At 49.3% G+C, this 14,371-nt stretch overlaps 1 protein-coding gene across 2 annotated transcripts in view; it reads left to right on the top strand.

The window, feature by feature from the left end:
- The window catches only part of LOC139578042 (synaptotagmin-7-like), a 358,749-nt gene that overhangs the window by 330,594 nt on the left and 13,784 nt on the right, over positions 1–14,371 (top strand). For both annotated transcript variants that reach the window (XM_071405195.1, XM_071405194.1), the window contains exons 4-6: positions 5,082–5,184; positions 11,505–11,624; positions 11,759–11,906. In XM_071405195.1, the coding sequence (XP_071261296.1) occupies positions 5,082–5,184; positions 11,505–11,624; positions 11,759–11,906 (371 nt within the window). The remainder of the gene's footprint in view (positions 1–5,081; positions 5,185–11,504; positions 11,625–11,758; positions 11,907–14,371) is intronic.

Consider the following 14,371-nt stretch of genomic DNA (forward strand, 5'->3'; position numbering starts at 1 on the left):
CTGCCCTAGAGACATCCCTCTATCAGTCAGCCTGGAGACCTCCCTCTATCAGTCAGCCTGCCCTGGAGACATCCCTCTATCAGTCAGCCTGGAGACATCCCTCTATCAGTCAGCCTGCCCTGGAGACATCCCTCTATCAGTCAGCCTGCCCTGGAGACATCCCTCTATCAGTTAGGCTGGAGACATCCCTCTATCAGTCATGCTGGAGACATCCCTCTATCAGTCAGCCTGGAGACATCCCTCTATCAGTCAGGCTGCCCTGGAGACATCCCTCTATCAGTCAGCCTGCCCTGGAGACATCCCTCTATCAGTCAGCCTGCACTGGAGACCTCCCTCTATCAGTCAGGCTGCCCTGGAGACCTCCCTCTATCAGTCAGCCTGCCCTGGAGACCTCCCTCTATCAGTCAGCCTGCCCTAGAGACATCCCTCTATCAGTCAGGTTAGGTGTTGTAAAGTAGGTTGGTTGTAAGAGGGAGTAAGGTGAAGTTGCCCCTAGACACCGATCTTGGGGTCAGTTTTTATATTTTCCCCCACTAATGGTTAAGGTCAGGATTAGGTGAGGGGAAGCTGATCCTAGATCTGTACCTAGGGGAAACTTCAGTTTTAGAGCAGGAACAGAGCTGGTAGGTAGATCATTCTCCTGGATACATCACCGTGTATCACACAGCTAGCTTTCACATCTTACCTTAGAGCAGGTTTGGTACGTAGAAAACAGGTTTGGTAGGTAGAAACAGGTCTGGTAGTTAGAAACAGGTCTGGTAGGTAGAAACAGGTCTGGTAGGTAGATCACTCCCCTGGATGCACCACCATCCAACACACAGCTAGCTCCCAACCTACAGCTAGCTCCCAACCTACAGCTAGCTCCCAACCTACAACTAGCGCCCAACCTACAGCTAGCTCCCAACCTACAGCTAGCTCCCAACCTACAGCTAGCTCCCAACCTACAGCTAGCTCCCAACCTACAGCTAGCGCATAACCTACAGCTAGCTCCCAACCTACAGCTAGCTCCCAACCTACAGCTAGCTCCCAACCTACAGCTAGCTCCCAACCTACAGCTAGCGCCCAACCTACAGCTAGCTCCCAACCTACAGCTAGCTCCCAACCTACAGCTAGCTCCCAACCTACAGCTAGCTCCCAGCCTACAGCTAGCGCCCAACCTACAGCTAGCTCCCAACCTACAGCTAGCTCCCAACACACAGCTAGCTCCCAACACACAGCTAGCTCCCAACCTACAGCTAGCTCCCAACCTACAGCTAGCGCCCAACCTACAGCTAACCTACAGCTAGCTCCCAACACACAGCTAGCTCCCAACACACAGCTAGCTCCCAACCTACAGCTAGCTCCCAACCTACAGCTAGCTCCCAACCTACAGCTAGCTCCCAACCTACAGCTAGCTCACTGCACCCCCTGAATGAAGCATGAAGGACAATGAATTATTGAAGACCTCTCCATCGATAGAGGAGGAGGGAAAGGGGGAGGGAGGTGTAGTTGAGAGTCTCTCCTTGTGTTGTCAATACTTAGAGTTCATTCATTCTCAGACCTGAGGTTATAGCCCAAACTAAGTATTTTCATTCTCCTCTCAACCTCTCTCAACCTCTCCACCTAGAGTTAAACTAGCCGGCCCCTTTCAATGCTGTTACCTCAAATAAAAAAATAATACCATTAACACTAATTGAGAACAACTCACCCTCCCCTGTCCTTGATAACACCCTTCCTCCTCCCCTCTTCCCCTCCTCTCTCTCTCTGGTGCCTGTCCGTCTGTCTGTCTGTCTGTCCGTCTGTCTGTCCGGTCTGTCTTGCTTTGCTTGCTTTCTCTGTGTGTCTCTATGTCAGTAGTTTAAAATCTGGTTCTGTCTGTGTCGTCTTCTGTAAATTAGTACACAATCCGTTTTCTTTCAACTTGAATTGTGATTTTTTTCTTCACACAAATTACACAAAACATACAGGACAATACTCCTTCAAAAACAAACATCCTCTGAATTGTCAATAGACAGAATTCTGGACAGACAGAAAGTTTTTTTTGGGGGGGTCCTTGCTTGTGTCCTGCCTGTCCCAAGGCATTGCCCTCACTCTTTGATAGTGACACCTGAGTGACACTTGCTTATATATGATATATGCACGTTACCAATGCCAGATCTGTGCTGTGACTCCACCTTCCCAAGCCACACCTTTAGAGTGTTATACTTCCTGGGTCTGGACCAATCAGTTGTCAGTATTGTAAGTGGATAAAAGCACTCTGTCGGGACACAGTTTCTATCATTCCATAACTAATATCTCCCTCTTCAGTAACACTCTAAATGTGTGTCCTTTAGATTTACAATTCTCCTCTCCTGTCTTTTTATGTTTTGTGTTATATTATGTTTGTGTGTGGTATATCTACATTTCTCTCTCTCCTACTCGCTCTAGCTTTCTCTCTTTCTTTCTCTCTTTCGCTCTATCTCTCTCTCTCTTTCTTTCTCTCTTTCGCTCTGTCTCCCTTTCGCTCTCTCTCTCTCTTTCTCTATCACTCTTGATATCTCTCTCTCTTGCTCTCTCTCTCTCTCTCTCTCCTCCACTCCCTCTCTTTCTCCTCTCCTCTCTCTCTTTCTCTCCTCCACTCCCTCTCTCCTCTCATTTTCTATCTCTCTCTCTCCTCCACTCCCTCTTTCTCTCCTCTCCTCTCCTTCTCTTCTCTCCTCTCCTCTCCTTCTCTCCTCTCCTCTCCTTCTCTCCTCCCCTCTCTCTCTCTCTCCTCCACTCCCTCTCTCTCCTCTCCTTCTCTCTCCTCTCCTCTCCTCCACTCCCTCCACTCTCTCCTCTCCTTCTCTCCTCTCCTCTCCTCTCCTTCTCTCCTCCCCTCTCTTCTCCTTTCCTCCACTCCCTCGCTCTCCTTCTCTTCTCTCCTCTCCTTCTCTTCTCTCCTCTCCTTCTCTCTCTCCTTCTAAATATCTCCTGATCTTGATAATTCTTCTTCTTCTTCCGGTGACTAATCTTCTTCTATGTATTTTTTTAGATGTTCTCTTCTTTCCCTTTTGTAGCGTATTTATTTCCTCCTCTGTTTCCTGTTCATTATACTGTCTTCTTCTTCCTTTATTTGGTCTTTATTCTTTGATACAAAACCAAGCCTTTCCTTCTCTTTATTCCTATCAAACTGACAAAACAACAAGCCTTTCTTGTGTTTCCAGGCTTTCCTTCGTTCTCTCTCATTTCTCATTTCTTTCTTGCAGCTCAGTTTTTCTCCCAATGTGCTGCTGTTTTGTTAATATGTCACTCTTGGTTTTCGTCCGGGAACGTTCTGTAACCTTTAACCTCACTTTGTTCATGCTATTTAACGTTGCTTGTTCTCTCTAATACAGATTCATGTTTAACTCAGCTTTTATACTTCTTCGGTGGTTGGTTCTTTTTTCTTTCGTTCTTTCTTTCTTCGTTCCTCCGTATTTCTTCTCTGCAGCCTCTAACGTGTATGTATGTCTGCTGCTTCTCTCTCCATCTCTCTCTCTCTTTCACTTCATTTCGTTGCCTAACAGTGTATCGTTTCCTTACCTCTCAATGTGCCTTGACCAGTCTTGACCAGTCAGTCTACTATGGAGTCTCAGTGTCCAGTCAGTCTAACATTGCATAAACGGGGTCCTCTCACTGGCCCCTCCTCTCTCTCTCTCTCTCTTTCATTATGTCCTTCTTTCTCTCTCTCCCACTCTCCTATCTTGTCTTATAAGTTTGTTCGAAATGTTTTTATGTTTCTTTTTCTGTCTCTGTTTGGAAATGTTATGATGATATTGTGGTGTTGCACAACTGGCCGCCACACTAAAATCTACTTCAATAACTGTCTCGACGTACAGCAGAAGCCCAGCTTTAACTGTCTCAATGGTAGTTTATAGCGTGTCAACTTTACAGTGTGCTACAAGTGTAAACTTTACAGTGTGCTACAAGTGTAAACTTTACAGTGTGCTACAAGTGTAAACTTTACAGTGTGCTACAAGTGTAAACTTTACAGTGTGCTACAAGTGTAGACTTTACAGTGTGCTACAAGTGTAAACTTTACAGTGTGCTACAAGTGTAGACTTTACAGTGTGCTACAAGTGTAAACTTTACAGTGTGCTACAAGTGTAGACTTTACAGTGTGCTACAAGTGTAAACTTTACACTTTGGATACACTGGCTCTTTTGGTTTTGCCGTTGAATTCCCACCAATACACACACAGACACACGTACTGGGCAATGTCCTCAGGTCCTCTGCAAGTCAATTTACATGTCTGTCTATAGTATACATGTCACTATAGATGTCTTTCTATGTCACTATACATGTCTGTCTATGTCACTATACATGTCTTTCTGTGTCACTATACATGTCTGTCTATGTCACTATACATGTCTGTCTATGTCACTATAGATGTCTATGTCACTATACGTGTCTGTCTATGTCACTATACGTGTCTGTCTATGTCACTATACGTGTCTGTCTATGTCACTATACGTGTCTGTCTATGTCACTATACGTGTCTGTCTATGTCACTATACGTGTCTGTCTATGTCACTATACGTGTCTGTCTATGTCACTATACATGTCTGTCTATGTCACTCTACATGTCTATGTCACTATACATGTCTATGTCACTATACATGTCTGTCTATGTCACTATACATGTCTATGTCACTATACATGTCTATGTCACTATACATGCCTGTCTATGTCACTATACATGTCTATGTCACTATACATGTCGGTCTATGTCACTCTACATGTATTGAGGACTAGGGGGAGCTTTTCTGTCAACATGTTGTTTGTTTAGGTCCTGACACATCTGATAGGGGCTCGTGGTCCACTCGTATAACATTGTGTTTCACCATTAAATTCATTTGCATGGATATCCTTGTAGGAGGTAGGCTAACTAACTTCTATACTAAGGGATATATGTTGGTTGTGTACTCCAGACTCAGTAACAATCTTACAATCAGACAGGGCTCTAACATCAAATATATCAAATGAGCACATCCTGGGCCTGGGTGTTTAGGAAGTCACCTCGTCCCGTTCCGACCCTTCTCTCTCTCTCTCTGTGGAGTCTGGAGTCAGCCCCATGGTCACCCTGTCCTCTCTCTCTACAGGGGCGTGTGCAACAAGCCAGGCAACAGTCCCAAGGGCCATCCCCCCGACGGACACTCCTCAGTCACCGATCTGGCCAACTCACTCACCGGAGACATGGTCATGGTACGACACATCGTTCCTCCCTCCCTTATCCATCTCTCTCTCCCTCCTATTCATTCACCTCCTCCTATTTCTCCTCCTATTCCCCCTCCTCCTATTCCTCCTCCTATTCCTCCTCCTATTCCCCCTCCTATTCCTCCTCCTATTCCTCCTCCTCCTATTCCTCCTCCTTCTATTCCTATTCATCATCCTATTCCTCATCCTCCTATTCCTCATCCTCCTCCTCCTCCTATTCCACCTCCTCCTATTCCTCCTCCTATTCCTCCTCCTATTCCTCCTCCTCCTATTCATCCTCCTCATATTCCTACTCCTCCTCATCCTCCTCATATTCCTCCTCCTCCTCCTCCTCCTCCTATTCCTCCTCATATTCCTCCTCCTATTCATATTCCTCCTCCTATTCATATTCCTTCTCCTCCTATTCCACCTCCCCCTATTCCTCCTCCTCCTCATCCTCCTCCTATTCCTCCTCCTCCTCCTATTCCTCCTCCTATTCCTCCTCTTCCTCCTATTCCTCCTCCTCCTCCTATTCCTCCTCCTCCTATTCCTCCTCCTATTCCTCCTCCTACACCCACAATCAACCACAAATCCTTATTCATCCCCTAGTGCCAACCCTCTACCCCCTGGGAACTTGGCTAGATCTGAGAGGACTGGATAGGTGTACAGTACACAATATGTGGTCTCAAGATACGAAACCCACCTATCACTAGCCTAAAACAGGGTTTCTTAATCCTGGTCAAACCCTTTGATTGGTCCATCAGGTGGTTAAACGGTTGGTTTGCATAAACATGCTGCTCCCATTACCATGGTTTTTTATTTAGGCAAGTCAGTTAAGAACAAATTCTTATTTTACAATGACGGCCTAGGAGCAGTGGGTTAACTGCTTTGTTCAGGTGCAGAATGACAGATTTTTACCTTGTCAGCTACGGGGATTTGATCTAGCAACCTTTCGGTTACTGGCCCCAATGCTCTAACCACTAGTCTACCTGCCTGATTAGACTAAGAGTAGGGTTTTAGGACCAAGTCTGCATCCCAAATGGCACCCTATTCTCTATATAGTACACTACTTTTGACCAGGGCCCGTAGTGCAGTATCAAGGAACTGGGGCCCCATTTGGAACACAGATATGGAGCCTCTGGATAAGAGGCTGATGACCTGCTGCTGTTCTCTCTCTCTCTCTCTCTGTGTTATATCTACATCTGACATACATACCTTCTGTCAACCTGAAACACTCACAGAGAACGAGAGAGAGAGAGGTGGGGTGAGAGAGAGAGAGAGAGAGAGGTGGGGTGAGAGAGAGAGGGAGAGAGATAGAGAGAGAGAGAGAGAGAGAGAGAGAGAGAGAGAGAGAGAGAGAGAGAGAGAGAGAGAGAGAGAGAGAGAGAGGGGGGGGGGGGGGGAGAGAGTCGAGAGGTGGGGTGAGAGAGAGGGGGAAAGAGACGGAGAGAAAAGTTAGAGGGAGAAAGATAGATCTGGGAGGGAGGGAGGGAGGGAGGGAGGGAGCCACAGTGAGAATACAGTGCAGGGATAATGACAGCAGCAAGTGCAGGAGATCAACCTGACTTTCTGCTCATCCTCTCCATGCCCTTACACAATCTTTCTCTCTCAATTCAATTCAAGGGGCTTTATTGGCATGGGAAACATGTGTTAACATTGCCAAAGCAAGTGAGGTAGATAATATACAAAAGTGAAATAAAAATTAAGCATCTCTCTCTTTCTCTCTATCTGTGCACTGATGTTGCTATCAAATAGCATATCAGCTGTGATAAAGGAGAGAGAGAAAGGTTAAGATAATTTTAATTCCTTAAATTCTAATTCCAGCTGAGAGGTATGAGAGAGAGAGGGACCACCATTGACTTAGAGACTCATACTCCTCTCTTCGCTGCCCCCACCTTTCCCAAAAAGTCTGGAAACCTGAGCAAAAAGTGGCATCTTGTAAGAGCTTTACATTGAACTTCCAGTAGGATGCCTGCCAAGGACCTCGTGAAATAGACAGCCGAGCCATGGTTATGTGGCGATCTGAAAACCCCACCGGGAGAATGGTAGCGCGCAACCTATTGCTCTGATTCCTGGACATGTAAAACCCCCCCGGGAGAATGGTAGCACCCAACCTATTGCTCTGATTCCTGGACATGTGAAACCCCACTGGGAGAATGGTAGCACCCAACCTATTGCTCTGATTCCTGGACATGTGAAACCCCACTGGGAGAATGGTAGCACCCAACCTATTGCTCTGATTCCTGGACATGTAAAACCCCACTGGGAGAATGGTAGCGCCCAACCTATTGCTCTGATTCCTGGACATGTAAAACCCCACTGGGAGAATGGTAGCGCCCAACCTATTGCTCTGATTCCTGGACATGTAAAACCCCACTGGGAGAATGGTAGCGCCCAACCTATTGCTCTGATTCCTGGACATGTAAAACCCCACTGGGAGAATGGTAGCGCCCAACCTATTGCTCTGATTCCTGGACATGTAAAACCCCACTGGGAGAATGGTAGCGCCCAACCTATTGCTCTGATTCCTGGACATGTAAAACCCCACTGGGAGAATGGTAGCGCCCAACCTATTGCTCTGATTCCTGGACATGTAAAACCCCACTGGGAGAATGGTAGCGCCCAACCTATTGCTCTGATTCCTGGACATGTAAAACCCCACTGGGAGAATGGTAGCGCCCAACCTATTGCTCTGATTCCTGGACATGTAAAAACCATCAAGTCAGGCTGTACTCACCCTAGCCCCAAAAACCTTCACCCATGTATACTGTCTTGTGTTGGGATGTTTAGTTCTCCAAACATCCACTAGGTCAAACTGAATAATGATGTCCCTTAACACTCCCACTGACACTGAATGAGGCTCTTCCCCATTTCTGTCTTTTGTAAAATCCATTGTACAGTTCCAGTCCCCACAGACCACCAGCCTCTCCTCAGGCGTTACCTGTGAGAGTTCCTGTCTAAGACTCCCAAATAGAACCCCTCTCTCTCCCTGTGTTAGGCGCATACACATTTATAAAGACACAAATTATGTTGTTAATTTCTGCTTTAACAACAAGCAGCCTACCCCTACACACCTCCTTTGAGGAGCACATTTTTACAGACAGACGCAGTACAAAAAGGACTGCCACCTCTGCACTAAAATTTGTCCCATGTCTCAACACACTTGCCCCTTTCCACCAGAGCCCCCAATCGACTTCATTCACCACATCACTATGCGTCTCCTGCAGAAACAACACCTGTACTTTTATTTGTTTTACATATTCACCCAACACACTCCTCTTTCCCGCATCTCTGGCACCATTTATATTGAGCGAGCCTACCCGAAGTGTCTCCATAAGAAATGGGAGAAAAGCCAGCAAAGAAAGAGACCAATAGCAAAGCTCAAAAAGCCCCAGTGCCAGAAAGAAGCTATTAATCTAAACAGCGTCTGAAGGTCGACCTTTATGTTGAGACCCACTTCCTCAACCTAAACCGTTTCCTGGGTGAGAGGACACTATGCCCCTCATTTTTCATTGCATGTTGTACTGATCTTACAAACTTTCTCAGATCAGAAAAAAAGCCTCAAGATGAACCTTTTCCCCCTTGGTCTCATTCAGGAACTTTGTCAGTTTCCTCAACGTGCACTTTGACCCCTCTGCTTGACTGGCTGTCAGCTCCAGACCCATTGAAGAGGAGTCTGAAAAAAAGGAATCCTCATCATCCTCTTCTTCAGACTCACTTTCCCTCCTCATCTCCATCTCCCATCCTGACCACCTGCCCTTCCTCTCTGGTCGGGGCCTCCCCCCCAGCACCAGGCAAAGGTTCCTTGGTGCCTTTGACCACCCCAGCCTCTCCCTTCCCACCTCCTTTCTTCTCCCCCTTTTTCCTTTTCCGCTTGACACCCTCCTCCTCCCCCCTAGTCTCTTACACTTCCCCACTATAATCCCTCATCCACTAGCATAACCTGACTAGACCCAGCCTCATCTACACCACCCTTCATAACCTGACTAGACCCAGCCTCATCTACACCACCCTTCATAACCTGACTAGATCCAGCCTCATCTACACCACCCTTCATAACCTGACTAGACCCAGCCTCATCTACACCACCCTTCATAACCTGACTAGACCCAGCCTCATCTACACCACCCTTCATAACCTGACTAGACCCAGCCTCATCTACACCACCCTTCATAACCTGACTAGACCCAGCCTCATCTACACCACCCTTCATAACCTCACTAGACCCAGCCTCATCTACACCACCATCCATAGCATGACTAGGCCCAGCCTCATCTACACCACCATCCATAACATGACTAGGCCCAGCCTCATCTACACCACCCTCCATAACATGACTAGACCCAGCCTCATCTACACCACCATCTATAACCTGACTAGACACAGCCTCATCTACACCACCATCCATGACATGACTAGACCCAGCCTCATCTACACCACCATCTATAACCTGACTAGACCCAGCCTCATCTACACTACCATCCATGACATGACTAGACCCAGGCTCATCTACACCCCCATCTATAACCTGACTAGACCCAGCCTCATCTACACCCCCATCTATAACCTGACTAGACCCAGCCTCATCTATACCACTATCTATGGCATGACTAGACCCAGCCTCATCTATACCACTATCTATGGCATGACTAGACTCAGCCTCATCTATACCACTATCTATGGCATGAATAGACCCAGCCTCATCTATACCACTATCTATGGCATGACTAGACCCAGCCTCATCTATACCACTATCTATGGCATGACTAGACCCAGCCTCATCTATACCACTATCTATGGCATGACTAGACCCAGCCTCATCTATACCACTACCTATGGCATGACTAGACCCAGCCTCATCTATACCACTATCTATGGCATGACTAGACCCAGCCTCATCTATACCACTATCTATAACCTGACTAGACCCATCCTCTGCTGCCTCCGTCTCATTGCCCCCTGCACGTTAACCTCGATTTCCCCCACTCGTGTTTGTACCCTCACCTTGTCTACAGCCTTCATGTGGGTACGCAAAGCTCTTATGCCCCAAATCCCCAAAACACAGTAGACTATCTGTGCTGGCAAACCCTGTGTAGAGCCCCTCCCCATGCCTCACTTTAAAATGCACATTTAGCTGTTGCTCGTTGTTGTTCAGAAACATAAACACTTGCCTCCGGAACGAAACAACGTGCTTAACGACATCTGCCTGAAACCCTGCCGACACGGAAACCGCTAGCAAACTTACCAAAACGACTCAGCTCTTTCCTGATTTGATCATCCATAATAAACGGAGGCAAATTTGCGAGTACCACCCTGGTCGAAGGGATAGAAAGAGGCGAAATTGACACCAACACACCCCTTACAAATGATCCACTAGCAATGAGCCTACCCACCAAATTTGCTCTTTTCATGAACACAACCACAGCTTTGTTCATTCTAGAAGCAGAATGTATAAATTCAGCTCGTACCTGTTCACCGACCGCGAGCAGAACCTCCTCCACCTTAACTCCGTTCTCAGGAACCCACGTGAATCCGTAACCACAGCATCTCTTCCACTTTGAAAAAAAAAGTTCAACAAACAGTGTGATAACCCTCCACCATAGAAAAAAAGATTGGAAGAAAAGACCAAGGACAGAATCAAGAAAAAAGTTAGGACAGAGCCCTCCACATCAAACACTCAAACTCCCAAAAACTCCCAGCATGCACTGCAAGAGAGAGAGATAGAGAGAGACACACAGAGAGAGAGACACAGAGAGAGAGATACAGAGAGAGAGAGAAAGAGAGAGGGGGCGAGACAGAGAGAGAGAGAGAGAGAGAGAGAGAGAGAGAGAGAGAGAGAGAGAGAGAGAGAGAGAGAGAGAGAGAGAGAGAGAGAGATTAGTGGGTAAATGAAAGTGCTTCAGTCTGCTTCATGTCAGAGTATCTCTCTCAGTGGCCCCCAGCCAGCCACCATGATAAAACACTCTCTCAGCGGGCCCCCAGCCAGCCACCATGATAAAACACTCTCTCAGCGGGCCCCCAGCCAGCCACCATGATAAAACGAGACGCCCCAAAACCCAGCTAGCACCCCACCCCACCACCTCCACTCTCCAGACACCCCAGACCCTGGCTGGCACCCCACCACCTCCACTCTCCAGACACCCCAGACCCTGGCTGGCACCCCACCACCTCCACTCCCACTGTCTGTAGTCAACAAAGAGCTGTGTGCGTGAAAATATTGTGTGTGTTTATGTGTTGTTTCCGCGTGCGTGCGTCTGTCTGCGTGTGTTTAGATTTTCATCCTGAGCTTCTGTTTTGTATTCGTCTGCCCCCCCCACACCCCCCCCCAGTTGTCCCCAGGCTCTGAGGATGACGACGGCGAAGGTCCGATCTGTGAGAAGCTGGGGCGGATCCAGTTCTCGGTTGGCTACAGCTTCCAGGACTCCACCCTGACCGTCAAGATTCTCAAGGTATCAGTGACACGGTTACAAAGCCAGAATTGTGGGTTTTTAATTCCCCCGCCAAGACAACGTCTACGAAATTGTACGTACGCTTTACTTGAAGTAACGACTGCTAATTGACATATGTTGTTGTTATTATGAAGGGTCAGGAGCTCCCTGCCAAGGACTTCTCTGGGACCTCTGACCCCTTCGTCAAGCTCTACCTGCTGCCGGACAAGAAGCACAAGCTGGAGACCAAGGTGAAGAGGAAGAACCTCAACCCTCACTGGAACGAGACCTTCCTGTTCGAGGGTACGTGGGGATTCTAATGCTCTTCTCATACCTGTATTACGGTACAGTGCTCTTCTCATACCTGTATTAGGGTATCATGCTCTTCTCATACCTGTATTACGTTAGAATGCTCTTATCATACCTGTATTACGGGTAATGCCCCTCTCATACCTGTATTACGGTACAATGCTCTTCTCATACCTGTGTTACACTAGCATGCTCTTCTCATACCTGTATTACGTTAGAATGCTCTTATCATACCTGTATTACGTTAGAATGCTCTTATCATACCTGTATTACGGTACAATGCCCCTCTCATACCTGTATTACGGTATAATGCCCCTCTCATACCTGTATTACGGTACAATGCTCGTCTCATACCTGTATTACGGTATAATGCTCTTCTCATACCTGTATTACGGTATAATGCTCTTCTCATACCTGTATTACGGTACCTTACACAAGCCCTCTTTCTATCTCCTTGTGTGTTATTTCTTACATTATTTGCTCAGAACATTTCTAAGACTATTACCTACCGTCAAAAATAACTTTTGGATATTAGATCGGTGGTCACTCACCTGAAATTCAACCAGAAATTCGACTTCCCGGACCTGGATCCTTTGTTTGGACTGCCCATTAGGGTTGAATGGCAGGAAACCGAGATTTACCGGGATTTACCATCCAAAACCACTCCCTTTTCCCGGGATAAATAACTGTGAGAAAACCGGTAAATTATAATAAACGATTTGTATGAACAGCATGACGTGAAACGGAACTGTTCAATTATATGAGATGTCTAAATCTGGCTGCTCTACGGCCTCTGCATGATGAATCCTCAACGCTCCGGGTGGGGACAGGCAGCCCATCTCAGGGTGGGGACAGGCAGCCCATCTCAGGGTGGGGACAGGCAGCCCATCTCAGGGTGGGGACAGGCAGCCCATCTCAGGGTGGGGACAGGCAGCCCATCTCAGGGTGGGGACAGACAGCCCATCTCAGGGTGGGGACAGGCAGCCCATCTCAGGGTGGGGACAGGCAGCCCATCTCAGGGTGGGGACAGGCAGCCCATCTCAGGGTGGGGACAGGCAGCCCATCTCAGGGTGGGGACAGACAGCCCATCTCGGGGTGGGGACAGACAGCCCATCTCGGGGTGGGGACAGACAGCCCATCTCGGGGTGGGGACAGGCAGCCCATCTCAGGGTGGGGACAGGCAGCCCATCTCAGGGTGGGGACAGGCAGCCCATCTCAGGGTGGGGACAGACAGCCCATCTCAGGGTGGGGACAGGCATCCCGTCCATCTCAGGGTGGGGACAGGCATCCCGTCCATCTCAGGGTGGGGACAGGCAGCCCATCTCAGGGTGGGGACAGGCAGCCCATCTCAGGGTGGGGACAGGCAGCCCATCTCAGGGTGGGGACAGGCAGGCAGCCCATCTCAGGGTGGGGACAGGCAGCCCATCTCAGGGTGGGGACAGACAGGCAGCCCATCTCAGGGTGGGGACAGGCAGGCAGCCCATCTCAGGGTGGGGACAGGCAGCCCATCTCAGGGTGGGGACAGACAGCCCATCTCGGGGTGGGGACAGACAGCCCATCTCGGGGTGGGGACAGGCAGCCCATCTCAGGGTGGGGACAGGCAGCCCATCTCAGGGTGGGGACAGGCAGCCCATCTCAGGGTGGGGACAGACAGCCCATCTCAGGGTGGGGACAGGCATCCCGTCCATCTCAGGGTGGGGACAGGCATCCCGTCCATCTCAGGGTGGGGACAGGCAGCCCATCTCAGGGTGGGGACAGGCAGCCCATCTCAGGGTGGGGACAGGCAGCCCATCTCAGGGTGGGGACAGGCAGGCAGCCCATCTCAGGGTGGGGACAGACAGGCAGCCCATCTCAGGGTGGGGACAGGCAGCCCATCTCAGGGTGGGGACAGGCAGGCAGCCCATCTCAGGGTGGGGACAGGCAGGCAGCCCATCTCAGGGTGGGGACAGACAGCCCGTCCATCTCAGGGTGGGGACAGACAGCCCATCTCAGGGTGGGGACAGACAGCCCATCTCAGGGTGGGGACAGACAGCCCATCTCAGGGTGGGGACAGACAGCCCATCTCAGGGTGGGGACAGACAGCCCATCTCAGGGTGGGGACAGGCAGTCAGCCCATCTCAGGGTGGGGACAGACAGCCCGCCCATCTCAGGGTGGGGACAGACAGCCCATCTCAGGGTGGGGACAGACAGCCCATCTCAGGGTGGGGACAGACAGCCCATCTCAGGGTGGGGACAGACAGCCCATCTCAGGGTGGGGACAGGCAGTCCATCTCAGGGTGGGGACAGGCAGCCCATCTCAGGGTGGGGACAGGCAGCCCATCTCAGGGTGGGGACAGGCAGCCCATCTCAGGGTGGGGACAGACAGCCCATCTCAGGGTGGGGACAGACAGCCCATCTCAGAGTGGGGACAGACAGCCCATCTCAGGGTGGGGACAGACAGCCCATCTCAGGGTGGGGAC

The sequence above is a fragment of the Salvelinus alpinus genome, chromosome 6 (assembly GCF_045679555.1).
Source record: "Salvelinus alpinus chromosome 6, SLU_Salpinus.1, whole genome shotgun sequence".
Classification (NCBI taxonomy): Eukaryota; Metazoa; Chordata; class Actinopteri; order Salmoniformes; family Salmonidae; genus Salvelinus; species Salvelinus alpinus.